Here is a 24,547-nt window from a genome sequence, read left to right as displayed (position 1 = left end):
TAAAACTCTCTTTTCTGCTTTCTCACTGCAATGTTGAGGCTCTAAGTGGGTGCCGCAAGATATGTGTTTAGAGTGGCTTTGTAGCCATCTTTAACCACGAGGACGTTTGGTAAGTACACACAATCGCCGGGGCCCGTGTTTGTCTTGGCTGCCTCCCCGTCTATTATCTGGTCTGGAACAAATGAAGGCAGGGCTGCACAGCCAAGTGGTCGGTGGCCGTTGCACGCTGCTAAGCTTTCTTCCTGTGAGGGAAGCAGGAAGGGGAAGTGAGGTAGTTCCCTGATCAGGGCTAGGGAACCAGGGTGGACAGTGAGTGAAGAAAAAATTTGAAATACACCCTCAAATCTTTTTCTATCGAAGCTAACATAAATGTTAATGGCTAGGAGGTCTGGTTAAAGATGATGTTTTTATGGCCTGAGTTCCTGGGATATTCTTGTAAATTCCTTTTGTTGCTTTGTTGATCCGGCTTTTGATTCTTCCAGATGCATGTTAGTGCAAGTGGGTGCTGCTCTATTGTTAAGAATGTTTGTGCCAGATGCCCCATGCCCCTGTCCACTTCCTGTGGCCAAACAAAAGACAAAAATATTCTTGCTTTTACTCTGTGAATGAATGGACACAATGTAGCTCAGTGACAAATATTATTCAGTCGGATCCATCTGCGGGGTGAATGCTGCTGTCTTTATTTTATTTCCTCGGCACACTAAGTTCACATTATCTCACTGTAAAATAGATTTGACACACATTCTAGCCCAGTAGGGTGTGTCACTGCATAGCATCCCAGCAAAAGGCACTTATTGGCTCGCGTAGCTCCTTTTCTGGGGACTGGAGGGGGGCGTGGGGTTGGAAGGCCAACCATGTGTTTGCATGTCTAATTTGCATTTCAATAGCTTTACTGTCTTTTGAGTGGTTTGTCTTTAAACATGAGGTTAGTCAATGCAAACACACACAGACAGACTTACTTGTGCACACACATTTAAACACGAGCGAGCACAGGAATCTCTGGCCCTGTGCACTGCTTGCTTTCAAGAATGCTGGTATAATTATTGCTTGGTTTGTACTTTCCTCTGGGTTCACTACGCTCCAAAAATACTCAGCTGAAACACACACACACACACACACACACACACACACACACACACACACACACACACACACACACACACACACACACACACTTTTTCTCAGGCATACAGCTTCACATCCACAAGGAAAAATAGCGCACGTTTGACAAATAACGCCGGAGTGTAGTTGTTAATGTGCCATTTGACACTGCGGTGCGCGCTGGTGTCATGGTAGTTGTTTAAAGGAAGTTGGAGCCTCTGCAGTGGCAGTGGGGAGACTCTTGTCTTGGTCGTGTCACACCTTGTTGTTAGTGGGTTTGTCTGCCGTCTAGGCTTGTTGTTGGTATGTAAATGTCGGCATATCGCTTAGTCCAGACCCTTTGCAGCTGTAGTCTTCCTTGACCTCTCTGTTTCTCGTTACTTTTCTTGCCTTTCAGGTTGTTCTCTTTTTGTGTTCTTGTGGGAAGATATATATAACGTGTGGAGCGATTTAGCTTTGAAATGGGGTGTAACTGCTTAATGCGCGAACCAAAGATATAATGCACTAAATCCAGTTTCTTTACGGGTGGTTATGATTAGCTAATTACACTCAGCCAGACACAGTAACCCAATTAAACTTGCCAGTGTAGCAGTTTGTAAAAGCAAGAACTTTTGACTGTCCTCCAAGTCTTTTACTTGCTTTGTGCCTCGGGGGCGATCGTGGCTCAAACGTTGGCAGTTTGTCTTGTAATCGGAAGGTTGCCGGTTTGAGCCCCGGCTCCGACAGTCTCGTCGTTGTGTCCTTGGGCAAGACACTTCACTACTGGTGGTCAGAGGGCCCGGTGGCGCCAGTGTCTGGCAGCCTCGCCTCTGTCAGTGCGCCCCAGGACAGCTGTGGCTACAATGTAGCTGCCATCACCAGTGTGTGAATGACTGAATGTAGTGTAAAGCGCTTTGGGGTCCTTAGGGACTATGTAAAGCGCTATACAAATACAGGCCATTTACCAATTTTGTCACTCAGGCTTTGTTTCTCTCAAGGTTGATCTGCGTGTGTACTTGCTATCATTCTAGGAACTAGGACACTGTAAAACTCTTCTTTTGGTCTCCTGTCTAAAAACAGGTAGCTGCAGGGATAATGAAGCATTTATGGCGATTGGAGCAGCCATTTGGCACATGTCATCTAAAAAGCTTTCACAGGAGACATCCTCGTGGCACCGGTGACACACTATAGACCTCAGCTTGTGTTCTAAGGGAGTTATGGGAGAATTTGTTTGTCAGCCTTTAATAAGTATGGAATAATGGCTTTTATGGAGAATCTGTACGAGCTCTCAGAATGACACATCTGAATGTTAAACTCCCTTTCCTATACTCACGCTAATCTTCAGAGTTTACTTGTGATGGTAACAGGAGGAAACAGATGCTCTTAGACAACAAGCAAAGAAAATGTAACATGTTAATACTTTAAAGAATAAATGTTTTCCATGGATGCAGATCCACGGCAACCATTGTTTGTGTCACGTGAGGAAAAGGTTAGGCAACGTTTACTGTCAGAGATATGTGACTCCACTGCATTACCTAGCTAAGAAGCTTAAGTGGAAGACACTTGAGAGTGTGATGGTGTGAAGTTTGCACGTATGTTGCTCTTAGCTCTAGAAACATGTGAGAGGCGTGCGTGACGGAGTGTTAGATAGCTAATAAGGTCAATCAGTTCACATTGGATAAGCTGCTAACATGCTGGAGGGTTCCAGAGTGTTTTCTTGGATTGGTGTTTAAACTTGATAACTTTATTAAATGATGTTTCATTTACACTCGTGATGTTATTACCAAAGCCACGCTCATGTCTTTTCATGTTACTACACGCTTTTTGACATGATGCTGTTCTTCTGTAACCCTTAACGTGTGTTTCACTTGTTCTTCTCCATAGAGATCGAAGCCAAAGAGGCCTGCACGTGGCTCCGAGCTGCAGGGTTCCCGCAATACGCCCAACTTTATGAAGGTAAGGAACACTAGGAGACACCGCAGCCTGCTCAAAACTGGTACATGACTGATGGGTTTGGGTTTTATCACTTTGCAATAAGAATAATTTTTATATTTAGTTTTCAAAATTTAAACACACAGCCTAACATTACAGAAGAGCAAATGAGATGTGTGTGGGGTTTTTTTTTTTGCTCTACATCCGAAAAGAAATCCATGTAAGCCCCAGCGAGCTGTACTGTATTGCAAACATTGCCTATGCTTTGAATACAGTGTAACCTATATAATTATAGCTTTCTGCTCCATCTAAAGCTACACCTGCAATGACAACTGCTTGAAAAAGAGTACTTTGCATGACCCTTGAAATATAAATAAGCACCAAAGTACATAAAACATTCTTCACTCCTTGTAGGTCTTCTATACTACTGCATGCCAGGGGCATACCAGTTCCCTTTATGTAATTACAGAATGATGACAGCAGTACCGAGCTGCCATTGTCAGCAGGTCACTGCTTATTTCCACTTAACTGTGAAAGGTTTCCTATTTGAGTTTCTGTACAGGTGTTGAGACCTTTCAGACAAAAAAAAAAAAGCAATACAAAAGTGCTGAAAACTGCGCTTGACTCATTTGTAGTAGTAGTAGGAATTGCTCTGTTGATACGTGACACACATTTCCCTTCCTTATTTCCATAAGAGATTCTTTATTGTCTGTGCTGTCGAGACTATTGCCCCACTAAAGATAGGCAGACTGATAGGCCTGCTCCAGTACAGTACAGGTTAAAGGTGCTGGCCCCATGATAGCATTTTCTTATCAACATGACCCCTGAGGGTTTGGATGCAACAGTCCCATTTTGGGTTGGTCCGACATTCCAGAAAACCTTGTAATATCCAGTTGGTCATTCTTGGCATTCAAGACAGAATTTCAAGGCATACTCACTCTGCTTTTACCAGCCCAGCAACTGGGCGAACAAGTGACCTTGTTATTCAGGTAGACCAGAGAGAAAGAGTGAGAAGCAGAAAAGGAAGCGGGACCTCTGAGCCACATTGGAGTACCTATTGTCATTCTTCAATCAGTCCCCTGTTCTCTCCCCCTGTGCTGCATATCCCCCCTGCCTGCTGGGTCTGAAAGCTGCAGCTGTGTTTGTTTGGTCGACTAAGACGCTACTTCCTCTTTTAGCTTTTAATCAGGGCTGTATGGGTGGGTGGGAGTGAGAGGGGGAAGGTGGGTGTTTGAGTAGGTGGGTGTCTTTGGAGCTGAGGGTGGTATCTTTTAGTTTTATCTGAACATACTGATCCAATCAGTGGCAGGGAGATGCCCTCACGTAACCTGACTCACTTCTCTCTCTTTAGACGCCCAGTTTCCCATTGACATTTCTTCAGTCACCAAAGACCACGACTTCCTCGATCGGGATGCTATTGAGGCTCTCTGCAGGTGAGATTACAAGTCATGCTTAAAACCCTTCATACGCCTTTTATCTTTCTTTTGATGGTATGTTCCTTTCTTCTTGTTCCTCATCATCTTCTCTCTCTCTCTCTCTCTTTTTTGTACTATCACTACTTTTCCCTCTGATGAAACCATGAGGGCACGACTTCAAAAAGAGCCATGCTTTGGAAAGTTGCCGATGAGATAAAAGAATCGCACGATAAGCAACCGTGCACTTCCCCTCCCTGTTTGGTTTCACTATGTTCTTACCTTCTTCCGCCTTTATTTTCTTCTTTATCTGGGACTGATAGGGTTTATCTTAGCCGTTAGAGTCTTTTGTACCATCCTCCCAGGCACATATCTTTCTCCTTACATCACTGCATCTTTCTTTTTATGTTGTAGGGGACAAAAAAAATTAGACTGCAATTGTTCCCTAAAACATAAACATTTAAAAGGCTCTGAGCTTTGTGAGCCTTCATTTTATATGTGAAGTGATCCAAATGGTTGCAATTATCATTGAAGACGACTGGGTTTGCATTCAATTTGTCCCCCTGCCGTCCTTTTTAGCATATGAGGAGGGAACTAATGGTTCTTTAATGGACTCAGCCTCTTCATCAGAACTCGATCCTTAAGTAATAAACCACAGCAGGTGTTCCTCCATACATCTGGAAGCTATCATCTCAGTGTCTCCTCTTTTGGCAGCATTCATCCCTTCCCCACATCCGCAGCTATCCTTGAGTTCCCATCACTTCATCTCTCCATTGTTACATGATCTGCTCTAAGAGCTCTTCAGAGGTTGGACCCCCTTCTCCAGGTGGCTAAAGGGATAATCTTTCTGTCCCCTCCCCGAGGTTGCGTCGGCACTCCAGCAGATTTCATTCTCTTTGCACTCTCTCCTTCTCTTCCTGTCCACGTAGGGATTATCCCTCCGCATCTCATTAGCCAGACTGGATGCACCGCAGTTCCTTTTTGCCTTGTTTCATCTTTCCTTCCTTTACACATCCTTGTGTTCTAGTGAAAGTTGGTGAGGTTTAATATTTAAAGCCCACGCAATTCAAATCTAACCAGTTGTGCATGTGTTTGTGTTTGCAGGAGACTGAACACCCTCAATAAGTGCGCTTTAATGAGACTGGAGATTTCGCCACAAAGAAAAAGAGTAAGTCTACATGCAAGCACTTGAACTACCCTCCTTTGTGAAAAGCCACTTTGCACATCTCCTTATCCACAGTTGCACCGCCTCACCTCAACCCACAGTTCGCACTTGGCCACAGGGCAAAGCTGCATTTTCTCTCATCTCGTTTAATGAGAAGGCACCTGTTGAGTTCATTTCTATACCAAATGGGTTGTGGGATAGTAGGGGAAGGGAGGAGAGCTTTAATGTCTAAATGAAGGGGTTTCTTTGACCAAAACTCCCCCATTCATTTAAAGTATGCTCACCTTCTCTCTTCTAAAATACTTCCTCGTATTTATACATCTTTCAATGATTTCAGAGGTATTATAAAGGCATGTTTTCAAGCAGTTTTTCGCACCAATTAAACCCCCACCAACACCAGCTCTTAAATGTCTCTTTTAAGGAAGCCGTCCTAGTGGAAAGTGTTTTTCCTCCTTAGGATAATTATGTAAAAATCCCACTTTTAGACCACTCATGTTTCAATTAAAGCAGAAAGTCTAGACTGACAGACACTGTCACTTTGTGACAAGAATTTCTCTGTTTTCTACAAATCAACCAAATCTAATGCCCTTAAGGGCTACATAGGAAGATCCTTGTTCTATGCGTGGTGGTATTCATTAGGATGACCCTTTCTGTGTCACCTTTCATTTCAGGAGTCAACAGAGAAGAGCAGAGGAGTCAAAGAGGTTATTTGCCTCCTCGACTCCTCCGCTCTTGCGGGACAACAGCCTCCCACCCCCACGCCCAGACAGCTTAGGAATGCATTGATCTCGTCACGTCTTTACATTCCCTCTCTTAAATCTCCATCTCCTCGTCTCCCGTTCTTCGTGGTTTGCTCGTACTGTCCGATGATTATAAGAATAGCTTTCATTCTGCGACCTCATTGATGTGGCAATCAGCGTATCAATCAGTATGATTTGCTGGGTGGACAGTAAAAAATGGTTCCAGCTATGATCACCAGTGAGTGCTGGTTACCTCTCATTACAACCGGAGTAACTGGAGAAACAGGCTACGGTCGTATAGAGCAGTGTCGCCAAAATTACTAAATTGTTCTTTTTAGGTGAATCCTCTTTGTACCAGGATAGATCACAATCTTTATTCACTTTTATTTGAAACGAAGCCTATAATAAAGCCCTTTGTGAACTCTGAAAATGATGATTTTTTTTTCCTTTTTCAATCAAAGTGCTTATCTCCAGGATCCTTTATATAGGAACTTCATTTATAAGTTTTTGGTGTTCTAATGAGTTCAGATTTTAGATTTGAGGCCTGTGTTTGACTTTGATTGTATACTATAGACGCCAGTTTTGTAGGTGGGTTGTATAAGAAATTTTAAAATATATCAGTGACGGCGCTTGTTTTACTCTCCAACCATGAGTGCCTGTGCACAATCAGATAACGACTGTGTAGGTGGGTGTAGGCGGGGGGTGACCCCAGTCTGGCCGGCTACATTGAGAGCTATGGGGTCAAAATGGAATTTCCTCAACGCCCTTCGGGGTCTGAGACAGATTAACCAAACTGGGGGAGGTGTGTGCATTTTTGTAATGGTTCATATACATTAAATGTGACTCAGCAATGGCCAATTTATTCTACTTATTTTTCTGAGGTTTTCTGACTGACCATGAATATAATTACCTCATGCTTCATGCTGAAATTTATACATGTCTTCTTATAAAAGGCCTTGTGTTATGGAAGCTTTTGACAGCCATTGTATATAATTATATTTCATGTAGGTTAAAATTAGATCCATTCTAAAATAAGTTCCATAACTACAGAAAGTTTCCTGGATCAAGGTGAGGAATACTGGAAAAGAAGTGGAAAATGTGGCAGTGAATAATGTCACCAACTGTTTCTCTCCCTCCCTCTCTTTTTTCCCCGTCTCTTCTTGCTATTCCTTTCTCTCCCCTCTCCCTTCCTTGGCCCCCTTATTCATTCAGAGTGAGGACTCAGATGAGGATGAGCCTTGTGCCATCAGTGGACGCTGGACCTTCCAGAGGGACAGCAAGCGCTGGTCTCGGATGGATGAGCTGGAGGTTTTCTCCGCGCTGCCCACAGATGCCTGCCAGCCCCCTTTTCCCAATGACCAAGCATCCCAGAAGGGCAAGCTCACCCTCCGAGAAGGCAACAGCTCGGAGAGTGTGCTGACCGACCTCAGTGAACAGCCCGAAGTCGGCTCCATCCACAGCAGTGGGAGTGGAGGGAGAGGAGAAGAGAAGACCCACGGTGCTGCTCTGGTAAACGAAGCTGTGCCCCCTAATGCCACCCGTGCCAGCTCAATAGCTAGCATGTGTTCATCGTCAGGCACGGGTGGGTCAGGATGTGCTAATGAGGACTCTCTGTCTGACGGGTTGCCTCCATCGCCCCTAGAGACTCTCAGGCAGTTTACCTTTGATGTAAAGACGGGGGTCGCCGGACGAGGGGGAAGTCTGGACCGAGGATCCGGCAGCAGCAAAAGCACACGTTCGAGAGCTAAGAGCTTTCTCAAGAGGATGGAGAGTCTGCGGCTCCGCAGTGGCAGCTCCTCTAAGAGAAAGAAGAAGGGGGGCACCGGCGGAGGCAAAATAGAAATCAGCGGCCCTGTCGTCAAAGAGGGTCTCGATGATGACAAACTGCGGAGGCTCAACTGCGTGGACATCTCCAGTCTCAACCTCAACCAGAATCTTAATCACCATCGCAATAATACCCAGACTATGACACTTAACCGCAATCGCTCTGTATCCTACTCCACTCAGACCAGCAACGGAAGTACTGGAAGTACTGGGAGCAGCCAGTCGGAAGCTAGCAGCGGGAGTGCGGTGAGCACGCCGAGCCCAGTGACTCGAGCTCGCAGCCACAGTGCGGCAGCGACCTCCAGTAAGCGAGGGGGCATGTATTTGGAAGGTTTTGATCCTTTCAGCCTCCTCCAGCAAGCTTCAGATCAGCAGCAAGCTCCCAAATCTGCCCCACCCATCCCCTGCCACGCTAGTAATGGGATGACAGTTGATGAGCAGAACCGCAAGAACAACTACAGCGTGCAAGACAGCAGCAGACAAGTGGAAGAAGAAGAGGAAGAGGAGGGCATGATCTTTTTCTATTTACCAGAAGGCCATAAGCCTGGAACCTTTCCCAAGGCCCTCCAGGATGGGAGTTCACGCACTAATGATAATGGAAACTCTGTGATCCTCAGGGGACGGCACAGCAGACGTCAACGCCGTGGCTCATCGGGCTCGGTCGACAGCCGTCTGAGTTTTTATGACAACGTCCCTTACACGGAGAGAGTGGAGGGAGAGGAGGAAGAGGGGGATGAGCACAAATTAGAGGAAGTGCTTCAACACGTCAGCGGTCTGCAGCGTTTCGTTAATGCCTGGTCTGAGGATGCGGCTGGTGAAGAGGAGGAGGAGGAAGATGAGGAGGAAGAAGGCGACTCGGATTCAGCACTGGACTCGGCCTCCCCGTGCCCATCCTCTCCTCTGCAGAACCGCCTGGAGGAGGCCGAGAACGGAAGCGACCAAGACAGCACAGGAAACCCCTTGGGCGAGGGGGAGGAAGGAATGAGGGAGAGAAGAGACTCTGGTGTCGGAGCATCTCTAACCCGAACCAGCAGGTGAGGGAAGAAAATTCAAAACCATCTTTTTACAAATGCAGATCATCAATGAAGGGTCGGTTCATCCAGATTTTAATAAAAAAATCAGAGGTTTGAAATCCTTACATTTTATAGTAAGGTGCAAACATGCCAGGTTAGAGTACATGTGGTCATTTATATCTATAGTCCCTAAATCAGGGATGTCTAATTCATTTTACACTATGGGGCACATACAGCCCACTTTGATTTTAAGTGGGTCGAGCAGTAAAACCCCTCTTTTTTTATCAATGTAAAGAAGTTTAACTACACTTTTAATACCTGAGATGTAAGAAAAAGAAGTGCAGTTTCAACACAATGTCTCTTTTTCTACATGATAAAGAAATGCTGTATAAATAACTGTGGGGGGAATCTTTATTTGGAGCCAAAACTACAGTTAAAAGTCTAAAATTTATGCTCTCCTCCACATATTTTCTTAAGATATGGAGTGAGCCAGATTGAAGTCTTTGCCAGGCCAGTTCTGGCCCTCAGGTCCATTTCATACTCCTGCTCTAGATTAAACAGCAACTTTGACTCTAAATAATTCCCAGACCACACTGTTAGCCATTCTCAAAAATACAATTTCATGCATATTTTTATATAAGAAAAATTTTATGTGCTACTTTTAGTTTTAATACTAAGTGGAAAGTCTCATGCTGCCAGTCTTTCTTCTGTAAAAGGACAAAGCAAACCTGAATGCAGCACTGAGGTACCAACAAAAAGAGTTTTACATAAAAAGTGACAGCATAGGATAAACAGGGGGACACGCTGAGACTTCTCTCCTTATGTAATGCTACCGAGCGCTCTGGAATGCTGCTTGGTTTCCATGGGGACCGTTCCTGTGCTTTCAGGAATTCACAGGCAGACTTACGTTCGGCGGGCTTTTAGTCTCAAAGACAATCTCTTGATTGATGTGTACATAAGTCCTTGTAATCCCCAAACTGATCACTTGGCACATAACAACTACAAATACTGTGTGTGGCCGTGGGTTTTATTGTCAACGTTTATGCATGAACAAAAGCATGAGGCAGATCCCGAGGGTTAAACTTGTTCTTTCTCAATCGTCAGTATTCTTCTCACATCTCAATTTGTGCTCTGCTCTTCTCCGATGTACTCCAGACCACAGAAACTCCGCTGGCCCAGCTTCCAGAACTCCCATCGGCCCAGCTTGGCCTCCGCCCAGCTTCAGATTAGCTGCCAGTCTGTGCTACAGATGAATCTGCTGCAGAAACTCTCCCTTCTGCAGCTCACTGCTCTACTGGAGAAACACACTCCTACAAACAAACATGGCTTCAGTTGGTGAGTGGACTGTAGGGAAGGCTTGTGGACGGGAAATGGAGGGTGAAAGCATTAAGAAGTGTTTTTCTTTCTTTTTAAAGCTTCATGTGAAATGGCTTCTGCCACTGCCATATTGTTCCTCTAAGTAATGCCCTTTAATATACCCATTCAGCCAGCTATTAACCCTCTCAATCCTACCCATCTCCAAATCCTCTCCATCTGCAGGTTGTTGTATAGTGTGGGGATGGCTGTCCACAGAGGTTGGGTTTCACATTCTTTTCCCAGGCCCATAATTGCTGGGAAGGGGCGTACATAGTCTTTTTCTCAACGGGGCAATCATGGCAGTTCACACGCGAGGTGTTGAGCTCGAGGCTGAAAAGAGCTGCACGCAATAACTGTCCTTCTAAGCTATCTTCTGTACCACTTCTAAGCTTAAGGTCTGGGCTAATGTAATTCCCTGAAATGAAAGGAGCTGAATGTCACTGAACATTCTTCACATTACAGTAGACTGAAGTGTCATTGTGCTAAATTGCTATAAGCCAAAGTGCTACCTAGAATTGGCTGTTTTGAAGAAGCTAAAGTTAAGGAAAAAAGATGACTAGAAGTGGAAAAATCACATTAATTCTGTGTTATTTTTCTGCTCGAGGCTTTCTTTTAAACGGGAATAGAAGGCATTATGACAGTCTTATGACAGGTCGAGGCTCACTGAAAGACAGTGTCCAATTGTTGGCCACTGGAGGCCCACAACATAGTCAGAATTCTGCCCGGGATCATAACATGCTCTTTTTTTTTCTTCTTCTTGTTTTTTTTTTCTAAACCGTGCTTCTAAGAAGCACTCCGAGTCTTGTGAACCCCAGCACTTACAAAGATGCACTTGTCCTGAGTCACGCATAACATCTCTGTGCAAAACACACTCACACCCATGCAGACAGATACTCAGCCATAAATCTGCGGGCACATTCTTGTGAAACGGTCAGGGTTGCATGTTTCAACTCTGGGTTTGTGGATGGAGACTTGCTGTTCACTAGGAACCAAATCCTTGCACACAAGCTCGCCCAGAGTGACAAATCTGGAGACGGACGTCGACTGGAGATGTACAAAGTAGCGGGTTTGTACATCTCCTTTCCACGATCCCCATTTTTCCCTTACCTTTTTACCCACGCCCCCCGTAACCCTGCAGATGGACCTCTGCACTCGCTCACTTTCACACTCGCCTTGCACACACATAAAAGGCTCAAGCACTGTGTGATAAAAGGCCTAATTGGATTTGTTTGAGTTTTACATTGCATCTGAACTAAAAATAAACCATTTGACGCATTTCTGACGCGGCGGTGATTCAATTTTCTGTGTATGAATAGGTGTTTGTGGAATGTCTGTGTTAGCCCTGATTACTGTGATGTGTTTTTGTTGATTACAGTCTAGGCTCTCAGTTAGTAAAGAGAGAATGAAGGTATGTCATTATAATGTTGACCCATTTTAAAGATCCAAATTTGTGTGTATGCTGCAGGGCTGTGCCGAAGTTTATGAAGCGCATCAAGGTGCGCGACTACAAAGACAGGAATGTGTTTGGTGTGCCACTACAAGTCATCGTCCAGCGGACGGGACAGCCCCTGCCTCAAGGAATCCAGCAGGCCATGCGCTACTTACGAAATCAGTGCCTCGACCAGGTAACATATAGTACAGAAATATGCACAGATGTGTGCAAAACCTTTTTATACACTGGAATTGCAAGTTTACATGTAATGGCCACCTCAGCTTTAGCTTTAAGTACTATTTTAGCTAACTTGTTTTCTTTAAGCTACTCAAACGGCATAAAATATCAATTTAAATACATGTGCATATTTCTCTTGGTGTTACATAACATGAGGCAGGGAATTGGAAAAAGTCTGCTGCCCACTCAGTGTGTAAACACTTTCTGTGTGCCAGGGGAGAGTCAGTGTGCTCAGTCACCTGTGTCGCTTTAATCTATACCCAGTCTGTCACAGTCTGTGCATTTATAAAGGAAGGAAAGGTGCAGTCAAATTGAAAAATGGCTTTTAATATGGCATCATGCAAAAGAGAATGATGGCTCTCTTTTCAAGGACAGACAAAGTGCCTCTGTTTGGAAGTGTGAAAGCTCATGGAAAATATTCAGTGAACAAGCCAGCAGTCTTCTTCTTTTCTCCTCCCCAACATTGCCATTTCACACAGCCTTAAAAGGCCATTGATGAGGTCCTACACAGCATTCACTACAAGAATGCCTACTGGCTGTTGTTGGAGCTCCTTGTAAATACAGTCAACAGGATCTGTTGTGATGTAACCATATTGACTGTAAGCTGCGGATTTGTGGATAAGTCAAGAATGTTATTTTCCTAACGCAACAGCCTAACGCAATAAAAGACGTGTGTGTGTGTGTTTGTGAGAGTCATTTTTGATACTCTTTGATCGGGTACTTTATAGTTCAAAGGTTTCTGCATGGTATGTGAGACGTAACCCTTTTCTTCTTTGTTTCCCCGCCCAGGTGGGTCTTTTCAGGAAATCGGGCGTAAAATCTCGTATCCAAGCCCTCCGTCAGATGAATGAAGCGAGCGGCGCCGACGGGGGAGGAGTCAACTACGAGGGCCAGTCAGCTTATGACGTTGCCGACATGCTGAAGCAGTACTTCAGAGATTTACCAGAGCCCTTGCTTACCAGCAAACTTTCAGAGACCTTCCTGCAGATCTATCAGTGTAAGAAGACACAAAACACAGAAAATGTTCTTCCAGGCTCGTCTACGTCATTCCTCGCGCAGCTTGACGTATGCAACTGCACAGCTGACATACTTTGTTTTAGATGTTGTAGCCATAGAGCTGTAAAAACACATGAGACAGATGAGCACACATCTGTGGACGCTACACCGTTTGCGTAAGGTGATGTATGAGAGGTCAAGCATATAGTGGACCCATACATATAAGCTTATGTAACATAGCTTATGTAACAGGTCAACACAGATCCCATCATAACTCGTTTTTGGCAGGTAATTGGAGGCCCGATACGGTCTACTTCCTGAATTAAACAACAGCTGGAAAGAACGATGACAGGATGTAGTATGACAACAGATATTAGTACTGACTGACTCTCCTTGAGCTTTTAATTTTATATATGATAATCTTATTGTGGAGCTAAATAAATTTGTGCTAAATTGAACTGAAAAGGAATGATGATGGAGTCCATGTTCTTCTCCAGACATGCCTAAAGAGCTCCGCCTTCAGGCAGCTCGCGCTGCTGTGCTGCTCCTGCCGGATGAGAACCGAGAGGCACTCCGGACGCTGCTGTGTCTGCTCAGCGATGTGACGGCCAGCGTGGCTGAGAATCAGATGACTCCCACCAACCTAGCAGTTTGTCTGGCCCCATCCGTTTTCCACCTCAACACGCTTCGACGGAAGGAGAGCTCCTCGCCGAGGTGTGTGTCTGAGTGCGCGCCGTTGTAATCGGTTCAGTTTCATGCCTTTAATCAAAATAGTTTTTGTTGCAGCATCTTGCATAAGGGCACAATATGCCTGTGCAGTTTTGGAAAACAGGAAAGGGTCACTCCAAACTAGCACGAGGGCAGAATAGTGTGGAAGAGAGCAAAGCCGGTGAGAAGAGGAAGGGGGAGAGACAGAGGAAATAGAAAGGTTACATAAACGTCCAGACCTAAATAAAAAAACACATGCATTGTTCCACATTTGGCACTTCTAGGTGATGGTTTATCAGCTTTATACAGCTAAACCGTTTCCTCCAGTTTTTTTTTTTACTTTTCTTTTGTGGTGATTGCTCTGATTAGCCTCATTATGTCTTCTTCTTTTTCCTTCTTTCCCAAAGGGTGATGAACCGGAAGCAGACACTCGGAAAGCCAGACCAGAGGGACCTGAATGAAAACCTTGCTGCCACTCACGGCCTGGCGCACATGATCCAGGAGTGCAGGAAACTCTTTAGGGTCAGTGATTAAAAATCGTGTAGCAGAACCTGTGCAGCAAACTCTTCACTTTTAAAGTTAGCTTAAAAAATAAAAGCAGAATGAGTTACTGGCTACTACCTTCACAGTAAACTGCCATTTAAGGTAACGAGGGTATGTTTGCTGACAGAATAAATGTCACCTCCGGTTTCCTGCCGCATACCTCGTGTCCCTGCGTTTGTCCTGTCAACAAACAGAGTCCCAGTTATGTAAGGTATTGATCCAATTCATGCAGTTATTCGTTCAAGAGGAGTTTGGATTATGGAAAGTGAACATGCTACGGGGGGCTGAATACCTATGTTGTCCAGAGCTCTGTTCAAGTAAACGCCCCCCAAACTCTAGCATAGTATCACAGGGGTCAGAAATCCATAAATTCATGTCAGTGAGATTTGGCATCTCCACATGGATAGCACAACAGGAAATAATCAGCAAAACTACAGCATTACAGATCCAATTAAAACTGACATTAAGCCAGAAATGTGCTTTGCCTTGTGCCATCTTCTCTGGACATGGTAGAGTAAATGTTAAAAGGCTGCACACTATGTCATTAAGGTCATTAAGGTCGTTTAAAATTCTATTAGGCTGTGGAAAGGCTTCCTGCTTTCCTGTCATGGTCACATTGCACAAGTAAACCGAATTAACCTCCTTAAATGATTTCTTTAATTACATTTGCATTTGCTTATGGAGGTTTTTTTAAAGGGAAGATTGACGATAACACTGTCAGGATGCAATTAACAATGGAAGATATGAAGGAGACTATATTGAGGATACACTAGGCAAACACAGGATGTGTTTCCAGTTTGTTTAATGGGATTAATGTAATAATGACAAAACCAGAAAAACCATGACTTCAGTGTTAATCACGTATTCAGAAATGCTTTGAGATCTTTAAAATCAGACCTGTTTTACATAATAGTTTTTCCCCACAGTAAGCTCACACTGCCAATCATTTTTAGTGAAGGGGGTCTTAATTAATTTTTTAGTTTTTTCTCTGAAGTTTTCTGTGCTTTGTTTTCTCTAACATCAGTAGGAATTGTAGAAGTCTGTCAAACCAAAAGATATTTCTTTATCCTAAACTCTAACAGACTAAGCAGATGAATAATTGTTCTAACCATCCATCTCCTCTTCTCTCACAGATCCCAGAAGAAATGAATCGCTGCAGAAACTCGTATATGGAGCAGGCTTTGCTGCCGCAGCGCTTGGAGGAGCTTGCAGGTGAAGAAGCTGCGCATGGAGGCTACAGGGCGTACCTACAAGATAGCCTGGACACTCTCCTCAAAGAGGCTAAAGACAAGTTCAAAGGATATGACAGCTGCTCCACGCCAGAGCATGCTGACCTGGCATATAGGAAGGTAGGTCCTCTTTTTTTCTTTTTTTAAAAATCTATCTCTAGGTCCTCTTAAATGTCATCTGTTCAGCCTGTGCGGCTACTTTCAGCCTGGAAACATTGATAAAATTGTCAGACAGCTCACAGGAAAGATTTATTATCTTTCTATAGAGTGTAAACAAGCTGTCACTCCTGAAACATGCACACCATCTCTGTTTCCTCTCCTCTCTTTTCCTCTCAGTCCTTGCCCTGCCTCTCTTTTAACTCTAAATATCGAGTGGAAAACCTGCAGTTAGGGTTTCCTGTGTAAAAACAAATCCGTGCGAAAGTGGCCTGGCCCCTTGGCATCTCATTCCCATCCCAGTACTGGACTCCATCCCAGAATGACATCAGCTTGACATAGAGACACACACACACAAACACAAACCCGTACAGAGCCTCTGCATTATCCCAGGCTTACATTTCCTGTGTCCAGTTTGCGAGGCCCTGGATGAGGTTATCTTTTTCTCCAGTTTAAAGTCACAAGGCACAGAGTGTGTGCTTTTTATCATATGATGGCAGAAAGAAGCAGCTGACCTGGCCAGAGCGCAGTGAAATATGTTGAAACACAGCCTAGCTGTTGTGCATAAGATTACCGTTAAATTACTACATCCGATTTTTGTAATTTCCCCTAATGTAACTGGTACAATTAGATATCTTATAGCAAGCCTCCAAACACTTGCATAAGACACTGAAAGTTTATATTTACCACATTTCAGTCAGGAGCACTACAGTGAAAGAAGATTATTTCCATCTGCAGCAATTTATATTTGGCAGTGAAGGGCTGTTCTGGGGGCCTTCCAAGCACACATGTGGAGATCCAGAGACAGCAACAGCAAGACCCCAGCACAGAACAAGATGTTAAGTTAGATACAGCATGAAATGTAGGAACTGAGGTAAAGACGGGGGAATGCTTAATCAGAGCTTGAAGGGCAGGCAACTGGTGTTCTTTAAGTTTGCTGAGGACATCTCACTCGTTGACTGATTATTAATCGTGTGCATTATTACACGACTGTGAAAAAGGTGTCAGATATTACCACCAGAGGTTGTGAGTGAAACTGAACTGACGAAGCCTCTTGGGTGAGAGGTGAAATGTCTTGAAAATACTTAAACAAGTCCAGTCACCTTCTTTTCAAGCCCTTAAAACTAACTGCAGGAACCTGTGTGCATGACATTTCCTGTCTGCTGTAATTTCCTGTCTTTGTTCTGTGATTTTAATGACATAAAGTGCTTTAAATCAATGGACTGCAAGTAAAGTAACTGGGTCTCGCCATCTGTTTCTCTAGGTCCATGATGGGTATCCACTGCGGTTGTGGAAAGTAACGGTGGAGGTTCCCGCAACTCCCGAAGAGGTTTTGACCCGGGTGCTGCGAGAGCAGGGACACTGGGATGAGGACCTGCTCGAGAGCCGTGTAGTGGAGACCCTCGATGACAGGACAGAGGTCTACCAGTATGTCAGGAACTCCATGGCGCCTCATCCTACCAGAGACCATGTCGTGCTCAGGTAGATCGCTGTCTTTTTCTCTTCTTTGTGTTTATTTTGCTTTTGTCTTTATCTTTCATCTTACATCTAATTTAATGCTGTTTCTAATCTAAAGTGTCTTTATTGGTTTCTAACAGAACATGGGTAACGGACCTGCCAAAGGGAGCATGCGCACTGGTGTGTACCTCTGTAGACCACGAAGGGGCGTCTGCGGTGGGCGTCCGAGCCAATGTTCTTACTTCACGCTACTTCATAGAGCCCTGTGGAGCGAGCAAATCCCGACTCACGCACATTTCCCGAACCGACTGCAGGTGAGTGGATTACTTCCAGAGCCACAAACAAATCAAGTTTTAGAGCAACGCAGTAGGCTAACAGCCTCCTCTCTTTCTTTGTCTAATCAGGGGTCGTTTCCCAGAGTGGTACAATAAACTGTATGGACACTTGTGCGCTGCCGAGGTGGCACGGATACGAGACTCATTCACTGCACCCATGGACAAATGAGAAAGCGCTGTGCAATTTGGACGGCGGCAGTTTTGGGGAATTTTTTTGGGGGGGTGGGACTTTGACCTCCATCCCACCAGGGAGGTCAAAGTCCAAGCCTCCATCCTCACATCAGGACAAACTCTGGATCCTGGATTGAAGGACTTTTTTTTGTGATTTTTTCCCCCCCCCCTATGTCCAAACAAGATTGATGTTATGTTTTTAAACTGTTCTTTTGGGGCCTCCCAGCGTGCTGCCAAGAGGACTTATGTCAGACAAACATTTATCTGGGCCAGAGGAGGCGATGTTGATACAGGATGTATGGTTTGTCCAAAGGGTGCTATTGCTTCTGAGAAGCAAAAGAGGGATTTAATGTATGCGTGAGAGCGTGTATGCGAATACGTCAGTTAACACAGATTCGTCATACTGGTTTCCAGTAGCAGAAAAATGTGTACATAAAGTAGTCTGTTCAAAGTAAAGGTCGGCGTATGTCCTGCGTTACCTCTGTCCCCTTTTTTTCTGTTACAGCAAAGCACAGCAGACATTATTATGGTCAGCCGATTGATAAATCCACGGGCGAAGAAAGACGGTAATGCGCAGACTGAGCGGAGACAATAGATAGGATGTTGTGAGACGACAGGTGGCCGGTAGCACAAAGGGTTTTAGTGTTTTAGGGTAGAGACAGACGAGTACTGGTGGCTGGCTCACCAAACTGAGAGGAGCGATCAAAGGAAGGGCCTCATTTACTAACATACAGATAGATGTCTTAAATTCCATCAAGAAGAATTCAAATTGAGTAAGCGGCAAATGTCTCTCGAGCGTGTGATGCCATTGTTTGCGTTCTCGGAGATGCATAGGCACACTTTATGGATGTCACGAACCGAAACGCAAGACCAAACTGATTTAATGGACCAATTCTTTTTAAAAACCCAAGATGAAAACAGTAGATTCCCCACAGTGAGCTTTTCCTCACCGTCACAAGTGTTAGATTTGTTTAAAGCACAGCACAGTTTTTGAGATTTTAGGCTTGTATGCTATCAAAGTTTTTAAAAACATATAATGCTTTCGCAGTCGCTTTGATGTAGACGAGAACAGAAAGGTAGTCCGACAGGAAAAGTAGAGGGGGAAAAAAAAGAGGGGTCCTTTTATAAAGGTGGTGATTTTACAGGTTTTACTGTAAAGAGGAGGGCAGACTGAATGTGTGAATTTGAAGGAAGGAAAATATCTTTGCGTGAGCTTCTTTCGCTGTGCTGTCTCGTCTGTGTTCAAAAAATAAAGACATTGTATCAGCTGACCTTCACTCGTAACACTCGTGCTTAAATCTGAGGTTGTGCGTTGTTCGCGCTGACGTGTCCGATTAATCCACTAAGCCATTGTTCGCATCGCAAGTGTTTTAACTGTGTCTCTGCCAAATAATAATGCATGACAATGACAGTTAATTTAAAGCCAATATATTTATACCTCAGATATGTTTGTTTTGTATCATACTGTTTTATTGTACATGTTAAGCTTTGTGTTACGTAAATGAAAATGTTTTATCTTTTTTAATAATATTATTTCTGTACAGGTTAATCAAAGTGCACTATTAAATGTATTAAAATAATAACCGCGTGTGTGTGTCCTGTGAGTTATGTAGTTGTAAAGAAACAGGGAGGGCCACAGCATGGCCAACTTTCACGCCAAAGTATTGTGGCTTTGTTCTGGCTTTGCTCTTCAGATCCCCCATAATCTGCTCGGTCGCCTGTTTGCACAACAGTTTGTTCCAAGTAATTACACCTTCTCAGCTCCAGACTGATACTGGACTTCCATTTTTGCTTCCCCTCATCGCCCGCTCTCTGTGTTTACTCCACACCAGTGAACGCATGATGGGACCAGAGAGGCTTGGTAGATCTTGGTGATCTCACCCGCTGTCCTGTTTGTTACATAATAGTGTCATATAGCAGAAGACAATGGGGCCTGTTGTACCACAGCTGTCCTGGCTTGGACACAGCAGACCCTACAATGAGGAGAGCAGTCATGTGGCAAAGCAGGGAGGGTGGGGTGGGCTCCAGGGTTTAGAGCTGAGAGCAGGGGGGAGCTAACATACCCATCTATGTTTTTATCCACTTGGCCAAGTGAGAAGTGTCCATGTGCGGCAGGAAAACATCCTTCGCACGTGCTGTACATGTTTTGTTCAGGATCTGGTGTAAACCAAACAGAAGAATTGTTATGATCCTTAACCGTGAACCGTGTATTCTCATAGCTCAAGTCTCAGTACTTTCCATATACGTACAGAGCGACAGCATAAACAAGTGTTAACTTGACTGCGAAAGCCCACAGTTAAGACGGGGCATTTACATTTCACGCTGGCATCCTCACTCGCATTTTTTTTCCCCTGTTGGATCAAGAACACTTCTTCTTACACTCGAGTGCAACACAGAACTGGAGACAAACCAGAGACTCCAACAAGATCATACACGTAGCCGGAGACGTGCGCACACGTGCTTGGCTTTGAATTTGTCGCATAATGTTTAACAGAATCTTTCAAATAACATAAACCTCCAGGTGACCTCTTCCTCCCTCTAGTTCTAGTGTGTGTGTGTGTACGTGCATTTGCTTGCACACTCGAAATGCTGCTGTGTTTTTTGCATGTTCTTGAGTACGTGTTTCTCCTGAGAACCCAAACACCTCTGGGAGATTACGCAGGGCCAGATAAGGCTGACCAAGAGTCACCACCAGGGCTGCATTCCTGCACAGCTGTTTGAGAATCAGGCACAGAAGGTTTCCCACATTGATAAATGAATACGAGCGTGTGCATTCTTCCTCCAGATTTCTCAAGACGTCTACGCTCAGAACAGTGTGCATTTTGTTGCTCTGCACAGTCTTTTTCTTTTTATTCCTTAAGTGAATAATGCAATTTTATTCCACTCTGAAACAGATAACACCAGCACAGACAACCTTTGTGCTTCAGATTGAATGATAGAAATATGTCGAGGCTCGTTATGTGACCACATTTTCTCCATTTTACTTTACAAGTCAAACGATCGACACCATGCAAGCTGCCTGCTTATTACAGTTTAAGCATCACATTATGATGCACATGTTACACACCGGACTTTTTTTATTTTTTCTCCCAGCGTTATCAGTCCCACAGACATATCAAACTGAGAGGAAGTGTGTGTCACATATCTCCGCGTGGACTGGAATGTTCTGACAAATCAACTGTAGCACTGTTTTGTCAACAGAAATGGTATGTCATCGTGATAAGACTGTATTTGAAGAGTCAACAGGGAAAAGAACGAGGGTTTAGTCACACAGTGTTTCTGTAGTTCCTTTGATTATCTTTATATTTCAGAAATTCAAAGCCTGCGAACCACTCGAGTACACCGTATGCATCAGTGTACGAACATGATGCAACGTACAATAAACACACGGGTAAGCAGGCCTGAGTCTGCAGACCTGCGTTCATTTTATACAATGTTTTTCTAAAAGTCAGTTCCCAATATCTCAGGACGCTTCATGTTAAAGTCAGCAGTCTTGGTAACTGTAAGAATTCTGCTGGATAGATTAAATAGTTTTATGAACTACTGAGAACCAGTGTGTCTGTAAATGTGACTCTGGTTTGTGTAATTATTCTTTAAGGGAGACTGTAAATATTTATAAAGTGAGAAACTCATCACTCTTTATGTGTTTTATGCTTTTAAAGCTTTTGATCCTGAGAATCACACAAAGTTATTAATTAAGAGGGGAAGAAGGAAGAAGTTTGTTCCCAATTCGTTTAAATGGGCCTTTCCTACTCTACCCAAGCACTCGAAGCACTTCATTCATAGAAGCACTTTCTTCTACATAAGTGCTCTTATTTATATGGGGCAACTTGGGGTTAATATCTTACCCAGAGATATTTAACATGCAGACTGGAGCAACCGGGAACCAGGGATCGAACCACCAACCTCCCAGTTAGTAGCTGACCCGTTCTATTGCCTGAGCTACAGACTTTATGCTAATGAGTTGATGAAACTTGTCAAATTTGGTACTGTTCAGCCATCGCTCTACTGATCTCTAGAAGCTCCTTGCTAAATTCACCAATCTCTTTTATCTTATTTCACTTTTTTAAATTCATTTTTATGTAATTGTACTTCTGCTTTTGTCTCTTTACTATATCTTTCTTGAGTTATTTTGTCATATTTACTTAATATCTACTTAATTTGTGTATGCTTAATGTTTTGCATGCTGTAGCACAATCATTTCACAGTTTTGTGGATAAATACCATACATTTTATCTTGTTTTTTGTTTATGGCGTGAAAAACGACCCCCAACCCCTCAAACTAGGTAAGTGGAAGTAAAGAGATAATTGAATCTTAGGATCTGTAACTGGGGTTAGTTACATTGGGCATCTTGCATTGATCAAATTGTTATAACTGTATTTTTGTGTGGTAATAATCTTGCTTGCTTTTTTAAAAATATGCCATATGAAGGCTTTGTTATGTTATTAAAAAAAATCCCTTTGTGCAAACACTCTGTGGGGAGTATAGGAAGAAAAAACTTCCTTTAACAGGAAGAAAGCTCCAAAAGAATTTTCTCAGGAAAAACAGCCATCTGTCTTCACTGACTGGCAAACCAAACAAACAGCAGTTTTTGTTGTTGTTTTAAATCAGTAACTACTGAGCAGCTTCAGACTCAGGGCCATATACAGACAGACAAGGAGCGATTTGACACAGAACACACAAAGCTACTGACATGCAAAGCAGCACCGGAACCAGCCCTATGCATTGCATCATCACAGAGAGTGGCTGCCATCTTTACTACACTCCACAGGAGATGATGGACAATAAGGAATAAGGAAAATAAAGAATTACAATAATTCCGGCTTGAACTGGCAAACGCAGGACTAGTTTTCCAGAATCACTGTGACACCAGATGTTCCTAATCTGTACAATGTTGCACAGGTGAAAGAAGGCATTTGTAGAGATTTGTTTAATGTGGCAGTTAAAGAACATATCTTGGCCAGCATGTTTGCTCTCTAACTATCATTCACGTGTGAGGAAGACTTATAGTTTGCATAAAATGGGCAACTGTCAGATAATCGTTATACAAAGTAACATCTGCTATAGTAAAATTTTGTGATCGGTTTTGAAATCAGTATATGGACTGATTATTTCCTTCTGTGCTTCAAATCCGCAAACTATGGTTAGTCTGTAACTCTTCAGATTAACCATACGGATGCACATTTGCAAGGATCTAGAAATAAAGAGGGATGATCTTAAATAAAGAAAAATAAAAAGGCTCAGTCAAGTATAGCTTCTTAATAAAGACACATTTAATTGGAAATTGTTGATCAAGAATAAATTATAGGGGATGACACTTCCTTTCTAGCTTTTGTGACATCGGATTTAAAATTATATGAGAGCGACAAGGAAAGAGAAAGGAAGATTCATGAAAGGAGGGCGTGCCGACTCTGTTATCATCAGTGGCACTGTAACGTGTTTAATGTAGCAAATGAGCAAAATTCAAGTTGTGCGTCTGCACAGTTTTAACCTCGTGAGACCCAGCCTGTTCATTCACATCCTCTGGTGTGGACGCACAAATCACACACAAAAAAAGTTCAACTGAAAGTTTAACCTCCTGAGGTTAGTCATGGAACTGTATGCTGGTTTATGCATCTGATCATTCGAGTGAGCAGGCTGTGACTCACAGTTTACACAGTGCAACACTGCCCTCTAGTGGGTGTTTATAACAAGCCTATCACATGACAGTGCAAACTGCTTCATCGCGCTCTCTGTGGATTGCGTACCATCAGAATGTGCTAAGAACCAAATAATGCGATCCGTGCGAAATATTACATATAATGAACTGCACGTTGACAAGTGATCATTAATGCTATGTACATTTCTATTTTTCAGTATAAAACATTTCTTTGACATGCTTTAAAATTCATTCGATTAAAAATAGATACATATTTTATTGTATTTATTCAATCCAGACATTTTGTAAATAAATAACTTTTTACAAATAAAGCTTTTTTAAACAAGTCCATTAAAGCAATAATATTCTTTAACCACTAGAGGGAGGTGTCCCTCCACGTTATACAAAACTCAATCAGGTTCACACCGCCTCATAAAATCTCAGCTACACTGTGTAACGTTTTTACAGCGTTTCCCCAAAGATTGCAGAATTTCACAAATCACCCTTTTACTTTTCCCTTAGAGCTGATGAGCTCTGAACATCTGTATATCATTAAAGCCAAGAGTGGTTAAGCATGAGGGGACGTGAGTGGATATCCTGTTCAATAGCTATAATAATGTAACCATAGTATCACCACAATTGCCACAGAAACTTACAGCCAGGAGAACATATTTTGACAGACCCCGAGAGGTGAAATGACTCAACAGTCAGTTTGAAGAAGCAGATTCGGAACTGGCAGATGATCAATCAGAGTAACTGTTTGGTGTGAACAATGTAAAATGTTACAGTTTTTTTTAATTGGTTTGGTACTATTTTCACAACTAAAGTGTGCATTTTCAAATCTCTCAGTACAAAACTCACATTTGATCACATTTGTAACACCACTAGTCATTCTTTCAAATCTGATGTCATGAGTTCATTGTATTTGCACATATTTTCATTCCACTTAATCATTGTTGCAGAACATATGATCATTGTGATATATTCTGAGAACATTTGCTTTAATCACCCAAACAAAACAGTAAGATCTTTTTTCAACGTAGTACTTTTACCAATCATTTCATTCAGGAGCAAATAATACAAGGTAAGCGTTTCAAATTGTCCTTGGTGATGAATGAGTG

The 24,547-nt window shown here is 43.3% G+C and overlaps 1 protein-coding gene across 2 annotated transcripts in view; it reads left to right on the top strand.

Annotated features, from left to right (window-relative positions):
• The window catches only part of dlc1 (DLC1 Rho GTPase activating protein), an 86,535-nt gene extending 67,165 nt beyond the window's left edge, over window positions 1-19,370 (top strand). For both annotated transcript variants that reach the window (XM_080880613.1, XM_080880614.1), the window contains 13 exons: window positions 2,965-3,036; window positions 4,364-4,445; window positions 5,529-5,592; window positions 7,542-9,187; window positions 10,322-10,501; window positions 11,988-12,147; window positions 12,981-13,188; window positions 13,685-13,901; window positions 14,303-14,417; window positions 15,572-15,787; window positions 17,088-17,305; window positions 17,422-17,595; window positions 17,686-19,370. In XM_080880613.1, coding sequence (XP_080736739.1) covers window positions 2,965-3,036; window positions 4,364-4,445; window positions 5,529-5,592; window positions 7,542-9,187; window positions 10,322-10,501; window positions 11,988-12,147; window positions 12,981-13,188; window positions 13,685-13,901; window positions 14,303-14,417; window positions 15,572-15,787; window positions 17,088-17,305; window positions 17,422-17,595; window positions 17,686-17,785 — 3,452 coding nt within the window. In that variant the 3' untranslated portion in view covers window positions 17,786-19,370. The remainder of the gene's footprint in view (window positions 1-2,964; window positions 3,037-4,363; window positions 4,446-5,528; window positions 5,593-7,541; window positions 9,188-10,321; window positions 10,502-11,987; window positions 12,148-12,980; window positions 13,189-13,684; window positions 13,902-14,302; window positions 14,418-15,571; window positions 15,788-17,087; window positions 17,306-17,421; window positions 17,596-17,685) is intronic.
• The last annotated feature ends 5,177 nt before the right edge of the window (window positions 19,371-24,547 follow it).

This window comes from Rhamphochromis sp. 'chilingali', assembly GCF_963969265.1.
Source record: "Rhamphochromis sp. 'chilingali' genome assembly, chromosome: 4".
Classification (NCBI taxonomy): Eukaryota; Metazoa; Chordata; class Actinopteri; order Cichliformes; family Cichlidae; genus Rhamphochromis; species Rhamphochromis sp. 'chilingali'.
Note: the sequence above shows the minus strand (reverse complement) of the source record. Positions and strands in the feature narration are given on the sequence as shown.